General features: G+C 36.1%; 2 protein-coding genes across 8 annotated transcripts; both read right to left on the reverse strand.

The window, feature by feature from the left end:
* Positions 1-18: 18 nt before the first annotated feature.
* LOC137717884 (uncharacterized) lies at positions 19-3,933 on the reverse strand. 5 transcript variants are annotated; one of them, XR_015965164.1, is made up of 3 exons: positions 2,884-3,933; positions 2,108-2,760; positions 19-1,169 (listed from the first exon to the last, which is right to left on the reverse strand). XR_015965164.1 is itself a non-coding variant. In XM_068457381.2 (2 exons), the coding sequence occupies exons 1-2, from the start codon at positions 3,157-3,159 to the stop codon at positions 2,167-2,169; spliced, it is 870 nt and encodes a 289-aa protein (XP_068313482.2). In that variant the 5' UTR covers positions 3,160-3,933; the 3' UTR covers positions 19-2,166. The 5 variants fall into 5 exon arrangements, 1 of the variants encoding a protein (XP_068313482.2); XR_011065832.2 differs by having other exon boundaries at positions 19-988; positions 2,884-3,928; XR_015965166.1 differs by having other exon boundaries at positions 19-1,036; positions 2,884-3,928.
* LOC137717733 (putative protein phosphatase 2C 10) lies at positions 19-22,970 on the reverse strand. Of its 3 annotated transcripts, none has more exons than XM_088698382.1 (6): positions 22,485-22,935; positions 22,160-22,331; positions 21,157-21,390; positions 20,782-21,058; positions 18,608-18,762; positions 19-129 (listed from the first exon to the last, which is right to left on the reverse strand). In XM_088698382.1, exons 2-6 carry the CDS (start codon positions 22,196-22,198, stop codon positions 94-96), a joined length of 741 nt encoding a protein of 246 aa, XP_088554508.1. In that variant the 5' UTR covers positions 22,199-22,331; positions 22,485-22,935; the 3' UTR covers positions 19-93. The 3 variants fall into 3 exon arrangements, with proteins under 3 accessions (XP_088554508.1, XP_068313297.2, XP_088554509.1); XM_068457196.2 differs by lacking the exon at positions 19-129 and adding an exon at positions 17,936-18,452 and having other exon boundaries at positions 22,485-22,970; XM_088698383.1 differs by lacking the exons at positions 19-129; positions 22,160-22,331; positions 22,485-22,935 and adding exons at positions 17,936-18,452; positions 21,682-21,772.
* Positions 22,971-24,004: the final 1,034 nt, after the last annotated feature.

Genomic DNA, 24,004 nt, shown 5'->3' on the forward strand with positions numbered 1-24,004 from the left:
GGGTAAAAGGGAAAGAGGTGGTCCAAAACAAAATGCATTTCGTCCAAATCACAAACAGAATACACGTCAGACTAGTTCACCTTCTCAAACAACTCAAACAATATCAACTGCCTCTTGATTTTCCATGACCTGGATTATCACAGCAAAAAGTAAATTCTAAATGCTAGTATTTGTTCTTTAAGAAGATGCAGCTGCTGTTTAGTGAACCCATGGCGTTGTTGTCCCATCTGAGTAGCCAATCCACCTCGTGACTGGTTCTTGTTGCCAGAACCCCATCATTAGGATCCACAGCTTGTGGAGAAGATCCACTCGACTACCGATGGGCGATGGTATTGCGTCTGCAATGTATCTGGATTGTTTTGTGAGCTTTTTACATGGAAAGAGTTGTCACAGCCTGGCTTGTGTTTGCAGATGACCGCGCGGGATGGGTACAAGTAATTTCATTTCCAATAGGAACTGACTGCCTAGGTCACACCTGGTTTTCTCTGCCATGAACAAAAAAACTGCTGCATAGGAATGCTGTTATTATTGTTAAAGTTACTACGATTTAAACCTCAACCAAAAGGGTTAGCCGCCGCAACTGTCTGCTTTGCTTTTGCATAGCTAGACTGCCCGGATGCACCACTTGATGTATTAGCATGAGGAGAACTCTCACTCGCAACTGGGGGAGAAGTAACCTGCTGTTTTGACGCTGAAAAAGGTAAAGATTATGCAGCCATGTTGCTTTCATTAGCTTTTCATTGAGCAGCAATCCTCAACTGCAACAGTGGAATGAGCTGTGGCATCAAGTTGGCATTTCCAGGCTGTGAAAGATCAAAATTGTGCTCAAAGCGCAAATGCTTGCAACTGAGCAGCCAATGCAATGTGGTTATTTGGCATGTTTGGGCACTTGGCTGAGATTGTGGTGCCAGCCCTAGCCTTAACATGTTTTCGGGCATGAACCCGTGACTGACGGCTGGGCTAAAGGCTTCGATTGTCCTTGGTCTATCTGCTTTTCTCCACGATTAAAATGTTCCAGTGCCTGATTAGTATGCAGCTAACAAAAGCATGTAACAATTATCCGTAATTTGGACCAAACCTCACAGTTCGAACAATGTCTATGCACAACTTAAAAGTTCTAAAACGAATGCAACGAATGCAATCTTCGACTACAGTTGAAAAGTGTCCTCCTGGTAGAGAAAATATTGCAGGAAATGGTTAAAACACATAAAGCAACTCAAGTGTCGTAACGACTATAACATATAAAGCAAACTCATGCAGGTATGTTACACTCCATAATAAAAAGGGAGGACTGAAATTTTAAAATACAATAACACCAGTGAAAGGCATAATCACAGTTCTGAAAGATTTTTAAACATCATCCAAACAGTTTAACCGATTGTGTTTCGATAACTAAAGTTGAAACGAGAAATCCTGATTATTGGAAGAGTTGGTGCGATGAAAGTCATTCTCGCTACTTCTAAGCTTGGATAGACCATGACATCAGACAAACAAGAAGGCATGCTGAGTGCAGAAACCAACTCCAAGGAAACAAACTATCAAATATACAAAGATGTTAACAGAAGGTAGATCCTCCAGTGCTTGACCCATGTCCTTTTTAAGAGAGAGGTCCTATATTTGATGAGACTCCCTGTTATCTTGTGCATTGTATCATCCAACCTTTAGTTGGTAACATGAAAACCCAGTAATAATGCAATTTCACAAAGCAAGCACAACGCAGTTAAAATAAACTGCAAAAACGCAGAAAATTAATCCAAGGAGATCAGTAAAGTTATATTCTAAGGCAAAGTAGGTTGATCCTATTTAGGGTTTGGTGCTTGTATTTCGGTTTATTTTACCATACCCAAATGACAATATTTTCTTGCAAAGAAAATGGCTTATGGTATTGCTTCTTGATTTACCACTAACTAACGGGAGAACTTTGCAGGATAAAACTCGAATGTACACAATATACTATAAGATGAAGCACAACTCTAACAAGGAAAATAGTGAAGATTGAGTACTCATTTATTCAAGAAAAAACCAGTCATGTCCATTCAAGTAGTTACGTCATTTCATTAGTATTTACACATTGATTGAACCTTCTACACATGAGAGCTGTAAATACCTGCCATGTTAAAGACATATCCACATCTGTTTTCAATGCTGCCTCGTTCGGTATTAAGCTCACGTTCTGTAGACATCTGCACTGCCTGATAAACTCTCTTGGAATAACTCTGTGTTGCTAGGTCCATCTTCCCTTGCATACCTTCTTTTCATAACATCCGCTTTTTCTTGTTCCCAAAACAGTTTTGAATCAGAGGACATATTGTTTAGATTCTGGGACATAATTTCCCGATCTCGCTTGTCCATCCTTTCTCTCAGGAGTACCTCATCTTGTTTTCGTGCATACTCCCTTTCTCTCGCAAGTGCCTCGTCTCTTAACCTCTCCCGCTCAATATTAATTTCACCTTGGCGAACCAGTTCTTTCAAGAACTTTGCACACTCATTGAAAGAACCCCCCTTTTTACCTCTTTTCTTCGCAACCTTCTTACCCACAGGAATCGACCTTTTTTCAGTTGGTGACTCCTCTTCAACTGGGGACTCCAACGGCAAATCTCCATTAGGTGAATTGTGCCGTGGCACCTCGTTTTTGACAACGGTTGGACAAGTGGAAACAATTTTAAATCTCGGACATCCCTTCACAACGGCCCAACAATTGTGATGTTTGAATGACTTATTCTTGTTGTCTGCACTATACAACAAGAGTGCTTGTAGTGCCTACAAAAACATTGCAAGAAACAAAATTTAATCATCTACAAAATGACATTACACATTTAAATTTCAAAAAAATGAAATTTAATTATCTACAAAATCACATTACATTGGATTAAATTCTACTACCTGATGAGTAAGATTTTTGCCACTTTGAAAATCATCTTGGGCTTTTTCCAAGGCGTTTCTCCAGCTGCGTAACTTTTTGTTTAGAGTTTTCCACCTGCTACAAATACTTTGCTCCGTGCGAGTCGAATTGCTCCTCTCGGAAAATTCTGCACGGATTTGTTTCCACATTTGATTAAGCTTCAATTCGCTACCCGTAAGCGGGTCATGAGCAACACGAACCCAACACTCGCACAACAAAACATCCTCCAGAGTCGACCACGAGGTGCCGGGTTCCATGGTGAAATATTGCAAGCAAAGAAAATGGTAGCAGCAAAGCAAGAAATGCTAATCCGGGTTTATAACCCTACAACTATGAAATCAATTGATGGCTCCAGAACAAAGCATTGCAAGAAATTGATCGAAAGGAGAGGTATTTACTACTCTTACCAGGGTTTCAAGACCCATTAAACAAAACCCACGTCCTAATCAACATCCTAATCATGCTTATTGCTTAAAATACACAGAAAGTACACAGAGGGAAACATGAAGGGATTTGTATTAGGATTGGTTAGGCTAGGATTGGAATGGATAGGTTGGGATTATTGTCAAGTGTTTGGATTGAATCGAAGACTGTAACCCAAAAATGACTCTGCATTTCCAAATCCAACATGAGCCCACCTGAAAATCAGACCCGCAGCCACTCACCCAGTATCAACCCACCTGACGAACGCTGGAATTTAGAATTTCAATACCCACAGATCTGAAAATAGTGGTTGAAATTTCAATACCCACCAATCTATAGAGAGAGAGACAGAGACAGAGACAGAGACTTGTATTGAAAAAGTCGGTGGGGGAGTTTTGATTACAGTCGGCGGACGACAGCCTGTTCAACTGCGGAATCACCAGAGACCGTTGAGTTCAATGTCAGCTCTCCCAGATGAGCTGTGGAGGAGAATTCTGGAAAATTAAAGTGAGAGTGAGAGAGAGAGAGAGAGAGAGTAGATAACGACGGAAAGAGGAAGACGATAAGAGTATAGAGCGGCGCCGCGCGACTCGTCTCAGTCTCAGGATTCATTCATAGCGCTTGAGGTTTCGCGTAGATAGAGCTGTAAACGGATCAGGTTCATTGGGTTTGGATCGGTTCAATTTGACTCGTTAATTTAACGGATTATTCAAATCTAACCCTTTAAGTTAACGGATGATCTGAATCTATCTGTTAAGCTAACGAATTATCCATTTCATCCGTTAACTTCTTTTTTTTTTCTTTTTTTTTTTTAACATTTCATCCAAATCAATTATAACCCTGTTTTGTATAGTAGAATTCAACTTTCTATCAATTACATGAGTCTCCGAATCTTAGCTTGGATCGGGAAATTGTTTAAGTAAAACATAATAATTCTCTTTCTTTAAGTTTCAAATAATGTCTCGCTACAGAGTCTACAGTGGCTCTATTTTTCTTCTTGCATTGCATCCTCTGCTGCTTTTTTGCCTTCAACATTCACCTTTATTGTAACTGATGAAAAGAAAACAAAGGAAAATAAACAAGAAGCATAACAACAACACAATCTGAAGCCTGTGAAGAAACAACAAAACAGAACCCAACAGAAACAAAACAAAAGGACAAAACTAATTAACAACAACATCCCTCTTAGAATAAATAAGTAGCACCGGTCCTTAATATTTAAAGAAACTAAAGCCTGTGAAGAATCCCAAAATACACTCCCAGTAAAAATCCACATCTTCCAACTTAGGCCTTTAAGAAATCTCCGATAATAGGCTTCTCCAAACAACCCAAAGCAATTTCAGTGCATCACACTGAACCTAGCACCAAGCCCCCTTTCCTCTTCTCCAAAAGACAGAGGCTTCTCCAAAGTAATGGAGCACAAGATTCAGGGATTCCCCAGCTTAACCTTGTCTCCCTAAACAGCCTTGTCCATAAAGCTTACACAACTGGACAATGGAGCATAAAATAACAATAGAACCTAAGAACCAAGAGCATAATTTACTATAAGTAAATTATTCATATACCGCTTTTCCACCATAGGCTTAAAAGTTGATAAAAGTTGAAAAATATCTTTAAAGGACAAGTTAAAATACATACCATGCTTAATCAAGACTAATACTATTAGAGCATTGTCCTGTGAAAATTTTCTTCAGTGAGTTTCCACCATGAAAGAATATTCAACTCTTATTTTTTTATCGAGTCTCTTTTCTTCAAGATATAGATGCAATTTAGTTTTTTCAACTGAAGTTGACCCATCTTGGTAAATATTATCAAATTCCTACATATAAAAACAAAATAGAAACAAAGATCAACGTACAATATAAAGATGCATATAAAAAGTATAAAAGAGGAATAACAAATATAAATACTACCTCAAAAAGTTTGTCTCCTACTTTTATTTAAGTAGGAGTTTGATTAACCGGGTTGGATACAAGAAGATGAGAGAACTTGTCCATGTAACGACCAAAGAGTGCAAACAATGTGTCACTAACATCCTTCAACTCTCTCGACTCCTTACCATAAAGCTTGTCATAACCCCACTCTACAAATTGCAATTTATAGCGAGGATCAAGAATCACCGCAATGGCAATGATCAAACTATACTTTGACCAATACTTTTTAAACTTCAAATTCATATAATTCCCCATCCATCTCATGAAATCATCACAATCTTCCATAGCATCTCAAATACAATAATGGACTTTGAACACTTTTGGGAAGAACAAGTTTGATGTAGGGTAATTTGTTCCAAAAACTAAGCAAGTAACTTCATAAATATACCCCAAGAAATTGGAAATCTTCTCTATTTTATCTCACTCTTCCAAGGAAGGACATGAACTAAAATTAGAATCAACAAGTGCCAAATTGAGAAAAGCATAGAAAATAGCACTATCAAGCATTGTATATGTTGAATTCCGTCTGGTAGGCACATATTGTCTCAACCCTCTTTTACTACCTGCCAACCCTACTTGCACAACACAAGCAAAAAACTTATTTTTTTCTCCCTTCTGAACATTTTATATATTTGATGCATTCACGAACTTTCGTCACTGATGCATCAATTTCCTTTAGACCATCTTGGACTATCAAGTTTAGGATGTGAGCACAACAACGAACATGGAAGAACTTTCCATCCATTAATAGCAAACCTCTAAAATTTAATTGTTTCTTCAATAGCTCAACAGAACAATCATTTGCAGAGGCATTATCCAGAGTAATGGAAAACAATTTCCTTTCAATCCCCCACTCAACTAATAAGGTGTTAATTTTTTCAGACAACATAGTTATGCCTGGTCAACTAGAAAATACAATCAGTACACACATGTAAACAAGTCTAACTAATCTTGAACTCCTAGGTCTAGCCTTTAGTAGTCCAATTTATAGAGAATGAAACTACTATTTTAATCATCATGTAAAAACAAGACATATGAATACTAACAGCACAATGATGAAAATTACTTCTCTCAAATCAACATATGAATACCAATGTTCTAAAACGCGATCTAGGCAGCCGTCTAGGAGTTGGGCGTCGGGCCAACGCCGCGTTATTTCAAAAACGTTCAGGAAATCGGCATGGGTATTAGGCCGTGCCTAGATGGCCAACTAGGTAGGCTAGGTGGGCTAGGCACCAGGCTAAGCGGCCTTTGCGGCGGTTTTGTTAAAATTTTCCGTCAAACTACACTGCAATGGTGACGAAAGAGAAATCGAGAGAGCGTGAGGGAAGAGCAAACGTGAAATATATGTAGAAGGAATTAGAATAACAGTGCAATTGCAGGAAAAAAAAAAACGATAACTTTGACCTGGAAGCCCAAATTTCTTCACCGGAGAGGATTTCTTTGCTGTGCTTGAGGAAATTGACTAGACTCATGATTAGGTTTTGGAAAATTATACAGAGCAAGAAGATGAAAATTAGGTGGAGAGATGGGGAATCAGGCGGAGCAATCGAAGAAGAATGAAGGGAGAGGAAACGAGAAACTTAATTAGGTGGAGAAGATAGGGAATTGGGAGGAGCAATTGAAGAAAAAAGGGAGAAATTACAGAGGGAAAATGGAAAAAAGAAGAAGAAGAAGAAGAAGAAGAAGGGGGAACGAAAAGAAGACGAAGAGGATGAGGAAAAGGAAAGAATAAAAAAGAAAAAAAAATTTTGGTTTTCAAGGCGTCAAAATGGACTCCTTGGTTTGGGAGTTTCTGACTGTCTTGGTTGATGTGAGGCATGGGTCTTGGCTGATGTGAGGCATGGGAAGTTGGGAACGGACAGGTGAAAGGATGCATATGCACCTTTTTAGAATTCTTTTTGTTATGAACCACCTAACCGGATTTTTACTTTTAATCTTTAAAAATTAGATATAATCATTCAAAATGTATATGCTTAATATGTTTTTAAATTCTGGATTTGCTAGATATTTTATTTGCATTTTATCATTATTTTATTATTTTATTTATGTATTTTATACAAGTATAATTTTTTGTAAGTGTCAATATGCACTTATTTACAAGATATACAAGAAATTTACCTAAATCCGCCTAGACCCCGCCTAGCCACCTAAGCGCTAGGCACTAGCCCGCCGCCCGACTAGCATCTAACGTTTTTTAGAACCTTGATGAATACTAACAAGCTAAGATGCAATTTGAGAGAAGAAAAGAAAACGCTACTATACTCAAAGAGCAATAAAAAATTTAAGGGAAAAAGTTGAGGAAGATAGCCGGAGCCAAAAGGGAAGGAGCACAACAATGAGCGGTCTCTCAATCTTAGAGAGCAACGTCGTAAGACGGTGCGAAAGAGAGTGAGTCATGAGGGACCTGAGGGTTTTCTATTATGATTATTGAAATTACACAAAAGTCCTCAATAACGGGTGTTAACGGCGTGGTTAACGGGTTTTGCGGGCACCCAAAATGACCAGTTTTTTAATGGGTGATTTGTGGGTTAACCCGTTAACCACCCGACTCGTTTATCACTCACTCGAATACTAATTTTAATGGGTCGGGTTGAGTTGAGCTAACGGGTCCGGTGGAAAATGACAGGTCTAATTGTCGACTGATATTATTGTGTATTAGCCCTCATGACTTGGCAAACGGTTTCGTGCCATGTTTGTGTCTTTTTCCTATCAACACAGGAAAATGATCATCTTCTGATTCTTTTGTGGAGGGATCCAAGGGATCAATTAATCATGTCTGTTTATCGTACATCGTGTGGTCAGAAATCATTTTAAATTTGAAATTTAAGAATATAAACAGTACTCAACGAAAACTGACCGCACGATGTACTATGAACAAACATGATTGATTGATCCTCCAGATCCCCACAAAGAGGATCCGGATAGGATCCTTTTCCATCAACACATATCATCTTAATGATTTATGTCATGTTAATTTTTTTATTTTTGAACAAATAATTATTTATGTCATGTTAAACATGTGTTTTAACGAATTTTAAATTCAAACCCAATCCATTACAATAAACGAGTCACTCAATCCATTTTATCCGTTAAAGATAGTATTTTATTACTTCAATAAATAATCAAAAGAAAATCTTCACACTAAATTACCAAACATTAAATGAATTCAAAAGCTCTCCTTGATTCCGAAATACAACTATAATTATTTCACATCTATATGCCACATACATCGAGGGAGAGACTAATAGGGCTAAAACTCTAGTTTAACGGGTTACTCATGGGTAACGTGAATTAACCTGTTATTTAATGGGGCTTAACATGTTGTCTTGATAAAATCCCTTGACGCGTTAAGCCTCAATCCAAAACTTATTTCTTTCGTTTCATTTCGTGTCAGATTAACGAGTCGTGATTGTCAGGTCTGATAGGAGTGTATTTATGCGACTTTGTTATCTTATTTCTTTACAGTTACTTCGTTAATTTCTATTTATTTTGGTAATTTATGTTAATTTCGTATTACTGCAGGTCCAATTGGTAAAGACAACAATAAATGGCCAAATGGAGCAATTTGGAGCAGTTTTGGACTTGGATTGGATAGTATTTTGGTAATTTATGTTAATCTCATCTTATTTCCAGCTGCAAAAGGAATCCTTATCACATTCTAAAAAGTTCCCATTTGATTCTAGGAGTCCTAAGATAATTCAAACACCCTAATTCTTTTTCTCCTTGGATTCAGCCATGCCCTACCCTAGATATATATATATATATATATATATATATATATATATGTATGTATGTATGTATGTATGTATGTATGTATGTATATATTCTTGCCGCAACAAGCAGGGGGAGACTGGTGCTGCATGTTTTATTAAAAGCTTGTGCCACAATCTGCAAGGGCCAGAGAAGAAGGAGAGTGTCGTGTCTACCATTCATCCATTGAAGTTGTTGGAATTTTCAGAGTTCTTTTTATCTTTGTTTTAAGTTTCAATGTTTATTTTAGATTGCTTTTCTATTATGATGAACATGTGTAACTAAGTTTCTTTTTAGCTAGAGATGAATTCGAAACCATAATCATATGTTTTATATAAATTGATTACATCCAGTTATTGTTTCGTAAAACATGAATGCGATTTACTTATCTGCTTTATAGAGAACTTATTCTTGTATGTTTATTAAGGGTGCATACTTAGTTTGCATGCAGGGATTTGATGCTAGAATATAAGGGAATTTCACATAATCATTACGAACTTATATTTGCAAGTAGTAAAAGTCACTAGTCATTATTGAGTTAAGTTAATTCTTGGTAGAAGTATCATGCTTTTCATAGTTACGAATGCTTTGTCAATGCTTATTATTTTCACAGAACTTAATGATCTTTGAGATGTATCTCTATCATGCTTTTCATAGTTAGGGAACTTGAGAAGAATAATTTGGTTGCGTCGTTGAGTCCAATTCAATGAACCTAGGAAAATCTGAGAGTTAATTTGTGCAGTTCACAGTTAATTTGGGGCATTGTCATTCATGGTTTATAGAAATAATAACTGGAAATCGATTTGTATGCATATGTTTCATGTGTGGAGAACAATCCTCTAGCTAGCCTCTCACCTATATCTCATACAAGACCTAATTCGTTTACTGCAATTTACTTTATTTTTCTTAAAATTCGTCCAAAAATCCCCCCTCTTTGTTTTGTTGTTAGTTTAAATTAGTTTTCAGTTTTATAAGTTTAATTTGTGTTAATTAGCATTCATTCTAATCCCCGGAATAGAACGATCCCTACTTACTCATACTATGATTGCATAATTTATAGGGTTTAATTTGTGTGTTAGTTTTTATCACATCAAGATCTACTTTATACCGTGTATTTGAATATTGATATGACCTTCGCCCTTATTTTGTATATAACGATACAATACACTAAAAGGGTGGATGAATAAATTTTGAACTTGGATAACCATTTCGATTTTAGTTTCATGTTTCTGAAAATTTAAAGTGGTTATAAAATATGAAAACTGAAAACAAAATGGCTATTAACCGACCCCTTAATGCATCTCTAAAAGAGATGTCAAATCTTATGAGGAGATGCCACTGTGCATTTTTGACATAAAAATTCTTCCAATTAAAGTGTTATTTGTTAACTGGATTTAAAGCATTTGTGATTAGGAGTCAAATTTGATTAGTTTAATGGTAGGTCTCTTATGCCACTTGGTACTATGATCTAGTGATTTTCTTCTTCAAATGTAAGCGAGAGATCTTAGGTTCGATTTTCACCAAAGGCGAATTTGAATCATATTATTGCTAGCCTATTGTGAGGTTAAGCCCACTCCCACCCCCTTAATGTAGATTGATAACAGTACTACAAGTATCAAGAAATTACCAGCAAAAAGGAAGAAATGCATAAATGAAAGAAGAAGAAAGATAGAATTGTAGAGAGAGAGAAAGTTATGAATTTCGGTGTATATTTCACTAACTGAATTGCAATGATAGTTTACACACTTTATATAGCTCACTAATTATCTTGCACTGTAAGCTATTAGCCATAACAACTCTAACTAACTGTCACATCAGCTAGATATCTAATTGTTTTGCCATATCAACATAACTAGTCTTTGGACAATACTACCCTTCAATCGATATCAGTCAATATCCCTTCAATCTGAACTTGGGTTACCAAGTTGAAGATTATAACCGTGTTTGACAAATGAAGGACCATGTAACCCCTTGGTTAATATATATGCAGACTGATCTTTAATAGGTATGGGATTATTGACAAGAAAGACAATATATCCAATCATAGATCTTTGAGTATTCAAGCTCGCAGCCCAATCTGAGTCTGAGAAAGCATTAAGAGTTGGTTCTGCATCTGATGAGTACACAATACCATACTTCAATATCCCTTGGAGTTACCTCAGTATTTGTTTCACGGCCCCAAGATGAATATATGTTGGTGTTTTCATAAATTGACGCACTGAATTTACTACAAATGAAATATCTGGCCTAGTGAAGGTCAAATATTGCAAGGATCCCACTATACTTCTGTAAAATGTAGGATCATTATGAGGAATTGTTTTTGTCACTAGCAATGAATTATGTGGTTTGCATGGTATTGAAGCAAGTTTGCAGGAATCCATACCAGGTTTATGAATTAAGTCTTTGATATACTTTGATTGATTGACAAAGATATCACCATTTGACTGATATGTAATCTGAAGGCCCAGAAAATAGGTATGTTTTCCTAGATCCTTTAGATCAAACACCTCAGACAACTCATGAATAACCTGATGTACTTTGACAGAGTTGGAACCTGTCAAGATGATGTCATCAACATAAAGAAGAAGTACGATAATATCAGTCCCATCTTTCTTCATAAACAAGCTTGTATTAGACATAGAGGCACAGAATCCCATAGCACTCAAATAGCTTGTAAATTTAGAATTCCATGCCCTTGGTGCTTGTTTAAGGCCATATAGGGATTTGATGAGTTTACAAACATGATTAGGATATGTAGAATCAATAAAACCCTAAGGTTGTTTCATATAAACTTCCTCCTGCAAATCACCATGTAGAAATGCATTCTTAATGTTTAACTGTTTTAATTCCCAATGATTCATTGCAGCTACTGCAAGAATAATTCGTATTGTGGTATGCTTAACAATCGGGCTAAATGTATCAGAATAATCAACTCCATACTCCTGAGAGAACCCTTGAGCAACCAACCTAGCTTTGTATTTGAAAACACTGCCATCATGATTCTTTTTCACCTTGTAGACCCATTTACTTCCAACAATCAACCTATCAGTTGGAGGTGGCACTAATATCCAAGTACTTTGTGCCCTGAGAGAATCATATTATTCTTGCATAACATTCTACCAATGTGGTACACTTGTAGCTTTTCAAAACCTAGATGGTTCTGTGGTATCAGAAATCTCAGTGACAAATGAATAACCACTGGAGAATGGTTCATCTTCAGTAAGGTGTAAATTTTTCGACTCTGGAAAAGTTACTAGATAAGTAGCATAATTCTGTCTTTCAATAACCCCACTTTTCAACCTTGTAACCATTGAATGATGAGGAACTGGATTTGTAGTTGATGCATGAGTTTCAGAAATTGCATTCAATTGAGGTGAGAAATGAAAAATTACCTCTAATTGAGAACTATGATAGATAGGCATCAAAGGTGATTCATTTGTTGTAGGAGTAGAGTGATGGTGATGGGAAGTTGATGCTGAAGATGGTTGTTGCATATTTAAATCACTAATAGGTGAAACTGCCACATTCCCAATATCAGATTCTTGCTGCTTATGTGAAGATTGTTGTTGATAAGTAGTCTTTGTTAAATATTCACTCTGTAATTTCTGAATTGGAACACTGTTTGATTGTGGTACTTGATTTGAATTGCAGGAATTGGCATTTGAATCACAATAGTATTAATTCTTGCATTTTGTGACTGTGTAGAAATATTGGAATCTTGAACTGATGCAGTTCTATATGGAAATTCATCTTCATTATGAACTGCATATCTTGATAGAATCAACCTTTTACTTTCCAAATCATAATAGATAGCTCTTTTATATCCCAAAGCATAACCAAGGAAAACACATTTGGAAGATCTAGCTTGAAGCTTATTCACAGTGTATGGTCTCAAAAGAGGATAAATTGCAGTTCCAAAAACTTTGAAATTATGAATCTTTGGAACTTTACCAAATAAAAGCTAATATGGAGATTTCAAATCCAAGCATTTAGATGGCATTCTATTGATTAATAATATTGCATGAGAGCAAGCATGATACCAAAACCTTTGTGGCAAGCTTGCCTTAGTCAATAGCGTAATTGTAGTCTCTATGACATGTCTATGTCTCAATTCAGTAATTCCATTTTGCTGAGGAGTATATGGGCGTGAAACCTTGCTAAGAATTCCTTAAACTCTCTACTCATATATTCATCTCCTCCGTTAAATTGAAAACTTTTAATTGAAGCATTAAACTGAGTAAACACAAATGCTACAAACTTAACAAAGATTGGAAATGCATCTGATTTATTGATCATAGGAAATATCCACATGTATCGTGAAAATTCATATACAAATGTGATGTAGTATTTATTCCATTCTACAGACTGTGTTGGAGATGGTCCCTATATATAAGAGTGGACTTTCTCAAACAAAAAACTGGCTCTATTACATCTAACAGAAACCACTTGTCTACACATCTTCCCTTTAATACAAGAGGAACATACAGTTTGACATGAATCTTTATTAACTGGAATATTAGCACTCTTCAGCATTGAAGTCAACACTTCTTTAGATGGATGGCCTAGCCATTTATGCCACATTGCAGTTCTCACTTTCTGTCCCAAGAATGCGGCACATCTACTTAAGCTTGCAACAAAAGAATTAGCAAACACATTTACTAGAATCTTGAAGATTTCCCTACCATCACTCCTTCCTTGGTACAAAATCACCCTTGTTGCCTTGTCCTGTATAAAGAAATCCACATCATCACAAATAAACCAGCATCCATTATCTTTGCATAATTTCTTCACAGAAAGAAGATTCACAATTATTTGAGGCACATATAGAACATTATGCAATATTAAGGCATTAGAATGAGTAATAATGGAAGTAGAACCAATATGCTTGACAACCAAACCTTCATTGTCTCCAATTGTAATTTTCTCATCTCCATTGTAAGGATTGACTTGAGAGAAGGCATTGACATTTGCTATCATATGGTGTGTAACACCAATGTCTAAGATCCATGCATCACCATTAGAAAAACTATGTCTGTTGTACAGTGGTGGACCTTGACCACTATGAGCCTGTGCAGTCATTACAGTTAGAGATGGTGGTGGTGGACATCCTTGGTAAGTGAAATTATTTTGATGGTAGCATTCAAGAACAATTTGCCTTTTTTCCACAAATCTGACAGATGATGAACCCTGTGTTTCTAGTATCAGCCCTATGATAACAATTGGCAACAGTGTGTCATATTCTAGAACATATATGACACTCAGGTGAAATACCAAACCTATAATTCGTATTACTATTCCAATTATTACCTTTCTGAAACCTATTTCTAGAAAAAGTACCATTTCTAGAGAAATTACCACTCTATGACTACAGACTCTTCCCATTCCCAGAGTGATTACCATTAGTGTTTCCATTAAGATTCCTATTACCAAAGTTGCTCGAAAAAGGTCTTCAAGTATTGTTATTGCTCCCAGTATACTTCTTGTTACCTCCAGAGAAATTAGGCTTGTGAAAAGACTTACTAGCATTCCCTATGAAACCAAAACCACCTTGAAATCCGGATTGATAACCATGTGGTTTCTCTCCTTCATAACCATCTTGAGATCTTTGGGAATTAGAACTCTCACCAGTTTCAAAACTATTGTAACTACCTGAAAACCCATTAGAACCGGATCTTTCTCTTTAAACATACATTGCTGCCATAGAAGTGCTTATAGATTTCATTCTTGACTCAATACTCGATTCTACTCCAAGAAGTTGAGCTCGCAGATAATTATATGAAATAGTTGAATCCCAAGCAAGTATGACAGTTTTGATCATTTCAAATTCGGGTGGTAATCCAAACAAGACAACTATAAGAAATTCATTCTCAGTAATCTTTTCTCCAGCAGATACAAGTTGATCTTTGATAGCCTTGACTCGTAACAGAAATTTATCTATTGATTCCCCACCTTTCGGAATGGTGTGAAATTCACTTTTCAATTGATTAATTCGCACCATGGAAATTGATGCAAACCTTTCTAGTAAACGGGTTTATGCCTCATGAGAAGTCTTGCAACCGATAATATGCTCCATAGCATCATCAGACAAAGTAGCTATGAGCAAACTCAGCAAAGCCAAATCTTTCTTTACCCAATCTTTGTAAGCCGAAGCAACCTTTTTTGTAACTCCTATCTCTGTATTGATCTCAATTTTTGGAGGACATGGAGCATCTCCCGTGAAATGATAAAAAATATCATAACCTCTTGAAAACTCTATTTAACAAATTTGTCATCTTGTAATCTCACTGTGAGCATACCAAGTAACCCTTCAATCTTTACAGTAGAATCTGCCATTTGAATACAATCGCAACTAGTTTTGATCACACAATACTTGTTCTTAACAGAAAGCTGTGTTCTTCAATATCATGAACCAAACTACAAATTTCTCAAGAAACAGCTCTTTGGCCATCGGCCTTTTTCGAGTAAAAAATTAACAATCTTCAACAATTCTTATACAACTTTAACAATTTTGGCTATTGGCCTTGTATCTTTCATAAAATGGCTATCGGCCTTTCAATCTTGAACATAAATGACAGACATTTGATACCGAAGCATTAAAGTAAATAGTTGGCGTGCACATAAAAATTAGAAGCATAGAACCTAATATACACTGCAATCTTGATCATGAACGATCAAGAACTTCAATCAACCAGCAAAGAACCTTCGATCGACCAAAAGGAATCGCACAGCGGAATCAGCATCGAGGATCAACGGGCTCGTGATACCATGATAATAGTACTACAGGTATTAAGAAATTACCAATGAAAAGGAAGAAATGCAGAAATGAAAGAATAAGGAAGAGAGAATTGTAGAGAGAGAAAAAGCTATGAATTTTGGTGTATATTTCACTAATTGAAATGCAATGACAGCTTACACACTTTACATAGCTCATTAGCCATCTTGCACTGTAAGCTATTAGCCCCAAAAACTCTAACTAACTACCACATAAGCTAGATATCTAATTGTTTTGCCATATCAGCATAACTAGTCTTTGGACAATACTACCCTTCAATCGATATCAATCAATATAGATAACATCATTTATTAAAAAATAAATAAATAATAAATGGTAGGTCCCTTATTCCACTACCTTCCAACGAATAAAAGTTTGATTTTAACATTTTTTTTAATAAATACAACCAATTAAAGTTCAACATTAAAGAAATAATATTTGACAATTTGGTTGGAGAAACACAAAAGTTTATATAAGACTTCAGATTGCTACATTAGCCATCAATTGTATTTTGACTATTATATAATTTGATATTTTCATTGGACATGTTAAATAATAAGACTAAAAGACATCAAGGTATTCTTTAGTGGAGATCTAATATAAGATGTGGCAGTTAAGTCATTTGACTTCTTATTTTCTTGCTGCCTTTTTGTACAACAAACAAAGATAAAGTCAAATATATTTAATTTATCATGGGTTCCATTGACAACTAATATGATGACAAAAAAAAAAAAAACAATCAATATGATGAAAACTAGAATCAATTTTAATTATTTTTGAATAGTTAATATAACTATGAGTCCAATATATTAATAAAATAAATATTTGACATATCCATTAAAAATGAAGAAAATTTGATATTTAATCAATTGGTCACATCAATCATCAAATAAAATTATATTATATTCAACATATCATTTGAAGATTGTCTTAATTGCGAAGTCATTTTTTTTTTCGGAATTAGAACCTAACACCTCAATGAAGAGGAATATCATTGGACAATATTACTAAGAGTCGCCTCTTAGTATAAATAGGAACATACATAAGATTTATGGATACCATCGTATTTGTCCCCTACTTGTTTGCCAAAGATGCACACATAAAGGAATTTCATACATTTCAAGTTCCATACGAGCCCATGTGGAACCTAAATGTAGAAGATGTGTGTCTTGTGTGGACATATCTAAGATGAATAATGCTAGGGAGATTAAATTTGTAACTAAATTTTGCAAACTAAATGACATGGACGTTGATGGCTGAATTTTTATTTACGTGTTGATTAACATGCTTATTTCTTATTGGTGACACATTATTTAGTTCACAAATTTAACCTACAAATTTAATTTACCTAGCATTACTCATCTAAGAATTCTCAAAATCTAGGAGAGTTGTCATGACATTCTTCCAAATTCTATAGCACAAAGATATATTCTATTGGCTTTAAGGGAGTACAAAGATACATTCTCTCCCCTCCTATTTTCATCCCCTTCCTTCCCCTCCTCTCACATATTGTTTTTTGTCTTATTATCTCTATAAAATAATCAATATAAGATGTTGAAGTGGCTAAACCGTAACCGTTCAAATAGGATGCGAGGGAAGGGAAGAGAGATTAGGAGGGGAGAGAATCCTCCGCCGGCTTTAAGTGGGTTATCTAACAACTTTATTGAAGGAGATTATCAAGTTATTATGGAAATGACAAATGTTTGCACCCCTTTTGAGAGCTTTCAATGTCCGAAAAATTTATCATGTTTACTGAGAAGCAAACTCTGTTGCTTACGCTCAACCAAACTATGGACTCACTTTTACTAATCTTTGTATTTGATTTTGTAATTTTCCCATGGTAGTATGAACGTTTGTGCAAGAGTAGGCAGATGTAGCTCCAAGGGGAGCTTCTTTGTCGCCAAAATGACTGTTCACCGCCACTTGTAAGTGAGAAATCACGGGTTCAACACCCCTGAATGACGGTTTTGAAACCAATCTATTGTTGACTTATTATATGGCTTGATCCCAACCCCAGCGGCTGCCTTCAATATCGTTGTATTAAATCAACTTACCATGAAAGGGGAAGGAGAAGAATCCCAGTACCCCAGCTAAGATGAGCGTTCAATGGTAGGCAAATTTCACAATTCCATAGAGTAAATGGGATAAACCTGGTCCAAAACAAAATGCATTCCTCCAATCACAAACAGAAGTACGTCCACGTCATCGCACAGCCACGTTTGCTCATTTGTGTAAAGTAGAAGGCCATATACACATCAGACTAATTCACCTTCTCAAAGAATTCAAACAATATCAAAACACCAAACATAAAAATAAGAAGCATAAATTTACACTGACAAGCATCCCACTATTTCTCTCTTCCTTTTTCTTTCGCCATTTCCCTCTGCAGAAATTCGCTGTACCGGAACCCCCCGAACCAGGTAAGTATTCGTTGTTGTGTAATCCATTCATAAATCACCCTTGCATATGAAGTAACTTCAATTATTCCTATATAATGCACCCAGAAAGCAATACGGTTTTACTGGTATCATCCCCTCAGTCTAACAACAACGCATGAAATATCATCTTTACTGTCTCTTTTCAGTGCTTCGGCAGTTAGTTGCTTTGCTGCCTTCAGAGGGTCTTTAGTCCTTCTTGCCATATTAACTACCTCTTGATTCTCCATGACCTGGATTGTCACAGAAATAAGTCATTGCTAAGAGACTTTTCAATTTTATCTTGTTGCTATGAAACTAAAGCATGCAGTGTTTAGGCGAATTCCTCCTGCTTTTTCTAGAGTGCACAATGCACCAAGAAGAAGAAGGATCAGGTAAAATGATTCACCTTCCAAAGACCATCACTGGCAAGGATTAGAACATCAGTACTATTGTCTACGTAGACATCTTGTATGTCGGGATCCGATCGCAAATGTGACTTGAGGCTTTTGTCTCCAAAAGCACGAGAAACTGCCAGCTGCCCATTGACTCTAGGGACATCTCCTGCAAAGAAAAGGGTTCAATAGATGTCAGTTCAACGAAAGACTTAACATAAGCTCAATTGCAACCTCGTGTTACAGCAATAAATACCAATGCGCTTAATATTCATTAACAGAAAAGGCTCATAACAGGCTGATGTAACTTAGAGCTGCATCAGACAAGTATTTCAAGACTTAATCTCTTTCGCACAGATGGTAAACTAATATTAAGGTAAAAAAGAATCAAGTCATGAAGGACAAATTGAAAGCTTTCCCATAACCATAGGTTTACACCAGAGCTCAGCTTTAAGTCCTTACCTTTTTGCATTGGTAATGGACAAGTTAACGGGACATATTCAAGAAGATATCCCTGGTGTATGCTTTTCGCAGATCATATAGTGTTGATAGTTGAAACGCAGGAGGGAGTAAATGCGAAGCTTAACCTTTGGGGGAAGTGTTGGAAGCTAAAGGTTTTCTTCCAAGTAGGTCAAAGACGAGTATATGGAGTGCAAGTTCAGTGGCGGCCCAAATGAGGTAGGGGTGAGGATTGGAGATCAGGAAGTACCAAAGAGTGAACATTTTTGTTAGCTTGGATCTTACAAAATAACGGAGAATTAGATGGAGATCCCAACCATAGAAGATGATGGATGAAGTGGAAGAGTCCATTGGGTGTGTTGCGCGATCGTCATATGCCACTAAAGCTCAAGGGAAAATTTTATATTACGATAAGACCCGTGATGCTTTATGGCATGAAATGTTGGGCGGTCAAATAGCAACACATGCAAAAAATGAGTGTAGCGGAGATGAAAATGCTTCGTTGGATATGTGGGCATACGAGAAATGATAGGATTAAGAACGAGGATATCCAGGGTAAAGTATGAGTTGCCGCAATTGAAGATAAGATTAGAGAAAATCGGTTGAGAAGGTTTAGACATGTGAACCGAAGACTCACAGATGCTCCGTTTAGAAGATGCGACTATGAGACGGAAGCTTAGGGCAAAAGAGGTAAAGGAAGACCTAGGAAGACTTTGAAAGAGACTACAAGAAAAGATATGGATTACTTGGAGCTAACGGAAGACTTGGCGCAAAACCGTGTGCAGTGGTATTCTATGATTCATATAGCCGACCCCATTTAGTGGAATAAGGCTTTGTTGTTATCGTTGTTGTTTAATTGGAACTTGTGAGTTTTTCACTACCTTGTGGCATACAAGTGTTCTATTACTGTAATAACCACGTCTATACACAAACAAACAAACAAATGAACAAGCAAACGAAAGTATAACGTTCTAGGCTAAAATGAAAGCAAGGATTGCATTAAACCACAATTGAAAAGTGTCCTAATGAGAGAGAAATATTGCAGGAAATGAGTGAAAAATGTAAAGCATCTCAAGTACCGTAAAGATAGAAAATAATGCAGGGGATGATTATAACCTATAAAACACTGAAAGGACACAATAACAGTTTTTCTAGAAGATGTCTAAACATCACAGTTGAACAACCAACAGTACAAGATGTCTTTCACTGGTTGTGTTTCGATAGTTAAATTTGAACAGAGAAATCTTGATTTTATTACTTCAAGAATTTCATTACTTCAGAACATATAGGAAGAGTTGGTGCATTTGAAAGTCATCCTACCTACTTCTAAGCTCGGATGCACAATAACATTGGACAAGCAAGATGTCCATATTGCTGAGACAATTCCAGGGAAACAAAGTATCTACATTTACAAAGATGTTATTTTCTTGCAAACAAAATAGTCCATCGTATTGCTTCTATCTATTTGGTGGAAGAACTCATCAACAATTTTAACTGTAATGCAAGGAGGTGAAAAGAGTCGTTGGAGTTTACAACTAAGGGAAGAACTTTGCAGCATAAAACTAGAATGCATACAATATATGAAAAGATGAAGAACAATTTAAAATGAAAGTAGTGAAGATTGACAACTCATTCCTTCATGAAAAACCAGCAATGTCCATTCAATTAGTTACATCTATATGAGTATTTACACATTGCTGAACAATTTAGACATTGGTGCTGTAAATACCTGGCATGTTAGAGACAAAGCCACCTTTGTTTTCAATGCTGCCTCGTTCGTTGTTGGGCTCATGATCTATAGACATCTGTACTGCCAGACCTGCCCTTGAAAGAACTGCCCGTGAATCTCCAACATTTGCCACCAATAACCGCCGACCGTTTAACAATATTGCAGTAACAGCAGTAGACCCGCCACGCCCCAAGTCAGAACTATGTGAAAGAATTGCCTGGTCTGTCCTCTCATAGGCTTTTGAGATAGATCTGTTAGGATCAACCCAAAACTCTTCCTAGAATAGTTACATGAGAAGTGTAAGATAGCGTCATTCCACTTAAATGCACCTAAACAAGACCAATAGATGAAACTATCTGAAATTAGTAGCAATACCTCCTTAAGGATATTTGAAAATAAATGCTTCTGTAGGTATGCTGGCACATTATCTCCCAAATGGCCATCATAAATAGCAAACAATCCTAACTCATGTCCCTGGATCTGAACAAACTTAGCAACATGATAATCCTCCATTGGATGATTTGCTTTTCCTTTTACCAGGCTGAAGCCATACTTTATTATCCCATCATTGTTTCTTCCCTTACCAGAGCCAGATGAATGGCCCCCATACTGCACAGAAAAATTAACATAATACAACCTCAATCTTGTGTATCAGGGACGGGAAATATTCAGAAGGAAACAACTATTTTCGATTCTTTTTCTCAGAAAACTGAAAAACTTTCAGTTCCTAATCCATTTAGCGGGGATAGATTGGAATATTAGTTTCAAGCGCGCAGGCTAGCATAGAAGAAAATTGAGCTTAAATCTATTTTTTTACAATTTATTTTCCCTTCATAAGCTTCTTTTAACAACAATGAAACATAACTCTAGTCTCTGCCTATAGAGTATAAAACAACATACTTATACTAACTGCACCAGACCGACAACAGCAGCCACTTAGATACATGTTGATTCGGTTTTTAACGGCCCTAGAGTTTTAGTTATTCAGAACATCAGCTGCAGCTACAAAAATTATCAGTCAACTAGAACACGAAAAGCAGTTCAATTTACCAAATATTCCATAGCAATCCATTAAGAGCAGCCCAGAAAACCAAAATACAGAAAACAATCGATCGAAAAGCATGCATGAAGGATCATGGTCCCTCTAAAGTCCCAAAAAGAGTCTATCAATCCATCTCACCATAATAACACAGAATTTTCACATCTACCCAAAATCTAACAAAAATCCTACTAGAAAACAAAGTACATGAAAAAAAAATAGAAGTCAACCGGATTCAACATGGTCCCAGAAAATAATTGAAACCCATGATTCATAAGACTTATGATTGAGCAAATAAACACCAAAAAAGAGAAATAAAAAGTGCAGAAAAATGATTACCTGAGAGCGGGAAGAACTAAAACAGCATAACCAATCCATAAAACAGAAAGAAAAAAAAGGAAGTAAACTGGAGCTAAATCTGCAGCATCCACCACTTGTAATCACCTCCAATCCAAATTCCAAACCAAACCCACCTCCAAAACCACAAACAAAAATTGCCCAGATTCTCAAACTGCACGATCAGACCCGAATTCAATCAGTATAAACAGACCAACCAAAAACCCTTTTCAGAAAATATATAGATAAATAAACATCCGTAAAACCCATAAAAAAATCTTAAAAACGAGTAAAATCAGAAGGTGGGTGTCCTAGATTTTGGTCATACCCATCCAATCAAAGGTAGAAATTGCTTGGCGGTCTCTTATTTGCCGGTGGTGGCTGCTTTTCCTTTTCTTCTTCTTCTTTGTTATGACTTCGTACACACAAGATAATAAAAACAGAATGGTGATGATGACGAGTTATAAAGAAAATATAAATAAAAGGGAGAACATTTCAACCTTTTCTTCTTCCAAAAAAAATAAATAAATTTTTTTTTTAAAAAAATTGTTTTTCTTGGGAAGTTTTGTGGGAGTCCTAGGAATTGTGTTTGATGATTTATAACCGCTGTCGTGGGAGTTTGGGAATTGATATTAATTAATTAATTAATTGTGTTTTTTATTTTAATTTAATTTAATTTAATATTGTGAAAGGTCTTAAAGGAAACCGGGAAAAGGCTGCCATAAAAGACTTGTTGGCTGTTGACTTTTGCTGCCTGCCCCGCCTGCTTCCCTTCCGTCTACTCTCTCTCTCTCCATCTCTCTCTCTCTCTCTCTCTCTCTCTCTCTCTCTCTCTCTCTTTCCCTCTCTCTAGTCTGTTTCTTCGTAGACTGCTTTTTCGTAATTTTAGCTTCTTTTTTTTTTTTTACACACGCGGTTTTGTACTTTTCTTTTTTCTTGATATTCAACAGGGACACGCGCTTTTGTATTTCAGAATTTGGTACGAAATATTTGTACCTGAGTATTAATAATAAATAGGAAATTTTGACCAATAAATATGTTATTTATATAGCTATAGGTAAAACCTAAACAACAATTAAATTAGACCAAATAACTTGGTTATTTAATTCACAATTTACTTGGAGGAATTTAATCTTTACAATTGAATATAAATATTATTATTTTAGTATTAACACCTAATTCGATTTACTTTTATTTATTTATTAAAAACTACAAGTGTTTAGTAAATGCAAAATATCCTAGTTATTTTAAAAATAATGGTCTCCACACAACAGTTTTTAGAACAGTATGTATGTTGATTTTAAAAGTTATTTTAATAAAAAGTAGAGCTAAGTTGAGTTTTTAATAAATATTTTTAATTTCTATATTACTGTCATTAATTTAAAAAATAACATTAATTATCCTTGCAGACACATTTTATCGTAGAGAACAATGTGACTACTAGTACTTAGTACTTACCACTACAAACTCTAACATCTTACAACACCATTGCCATTACCACCACCTTTGTTGTCACCACCACCACACCACAATAGCGCCACCACCATCACAACTGCCACTATTATCGTTGCCTCCACTGCCACCACCACACCACCACCATCGCGGTTGTTGTTGCACATACCACTATTATTACCTCTGCAGCATAACCACCACACCCCTTTATTGGCACCACCACCACCACCATCACAACCATTGTCATCGTCACCATTGTCGTTGTCATCGCCCACACTATAATTTATCAAACACTCAATTACTTTATTTTTTTAGTTGATTATTTTTAAAACATAACAAAAGAATTTTTTTTCAAAAAAAAAATACAGCATCCCAAACTGCCTTATATAGAAGATC

Source organism: Pyrus communis, chromosome 8 (genome assembly GCF_041283825.1).
Source record: "Pyrus communis isolate YQ-2024b chromosome 8, ASM4128382v1, whole genome shotgun sequence".
Classification (NCBI taxonomy): Eukaryota; Viridiplantae; Streptophyta; class Magnoliopsida; order Rosales; family Rosaceae; genus Pyrus; species Pyrus communis.

Coding starts and splice junctions, on each gene's coding strand:
- LOC137717884 (XM_068457381.2), bottom strand. CDS start 3,159: ATGGAACCCGGCACCTCGTGGTCGACTCTGGAGGATGTTTTGTTGTGC. Junction 2,761..2,883: donor GCAAAAATCTTACTCATCAG/GTAGTAGAATTT, acceptor ATGTTTTTGTAG/GCACTACAAGCACTCTTGTT.
- LOC137717733 (XM_068457196.2), bottom strand. CDS start 22,198: ATGGATTGGTTATGCTGTTTTAGTTCTTCCCGCTCTCAG. Junction 21,391..22,159: donor TTAGTTCTTCCCGCTCTCAG/GTAATCATTTTT, acceptor TTTTCTGTGCAG/TATGGGGGCCATTCATCTGG. Junction 18,763..20,781: donor CTTTGTCTCTAACATGCCAG/GTATTTACAGCA, acceptor TTTTCTTTGCAG/GAGATGTCCCTAGAGTCAAT.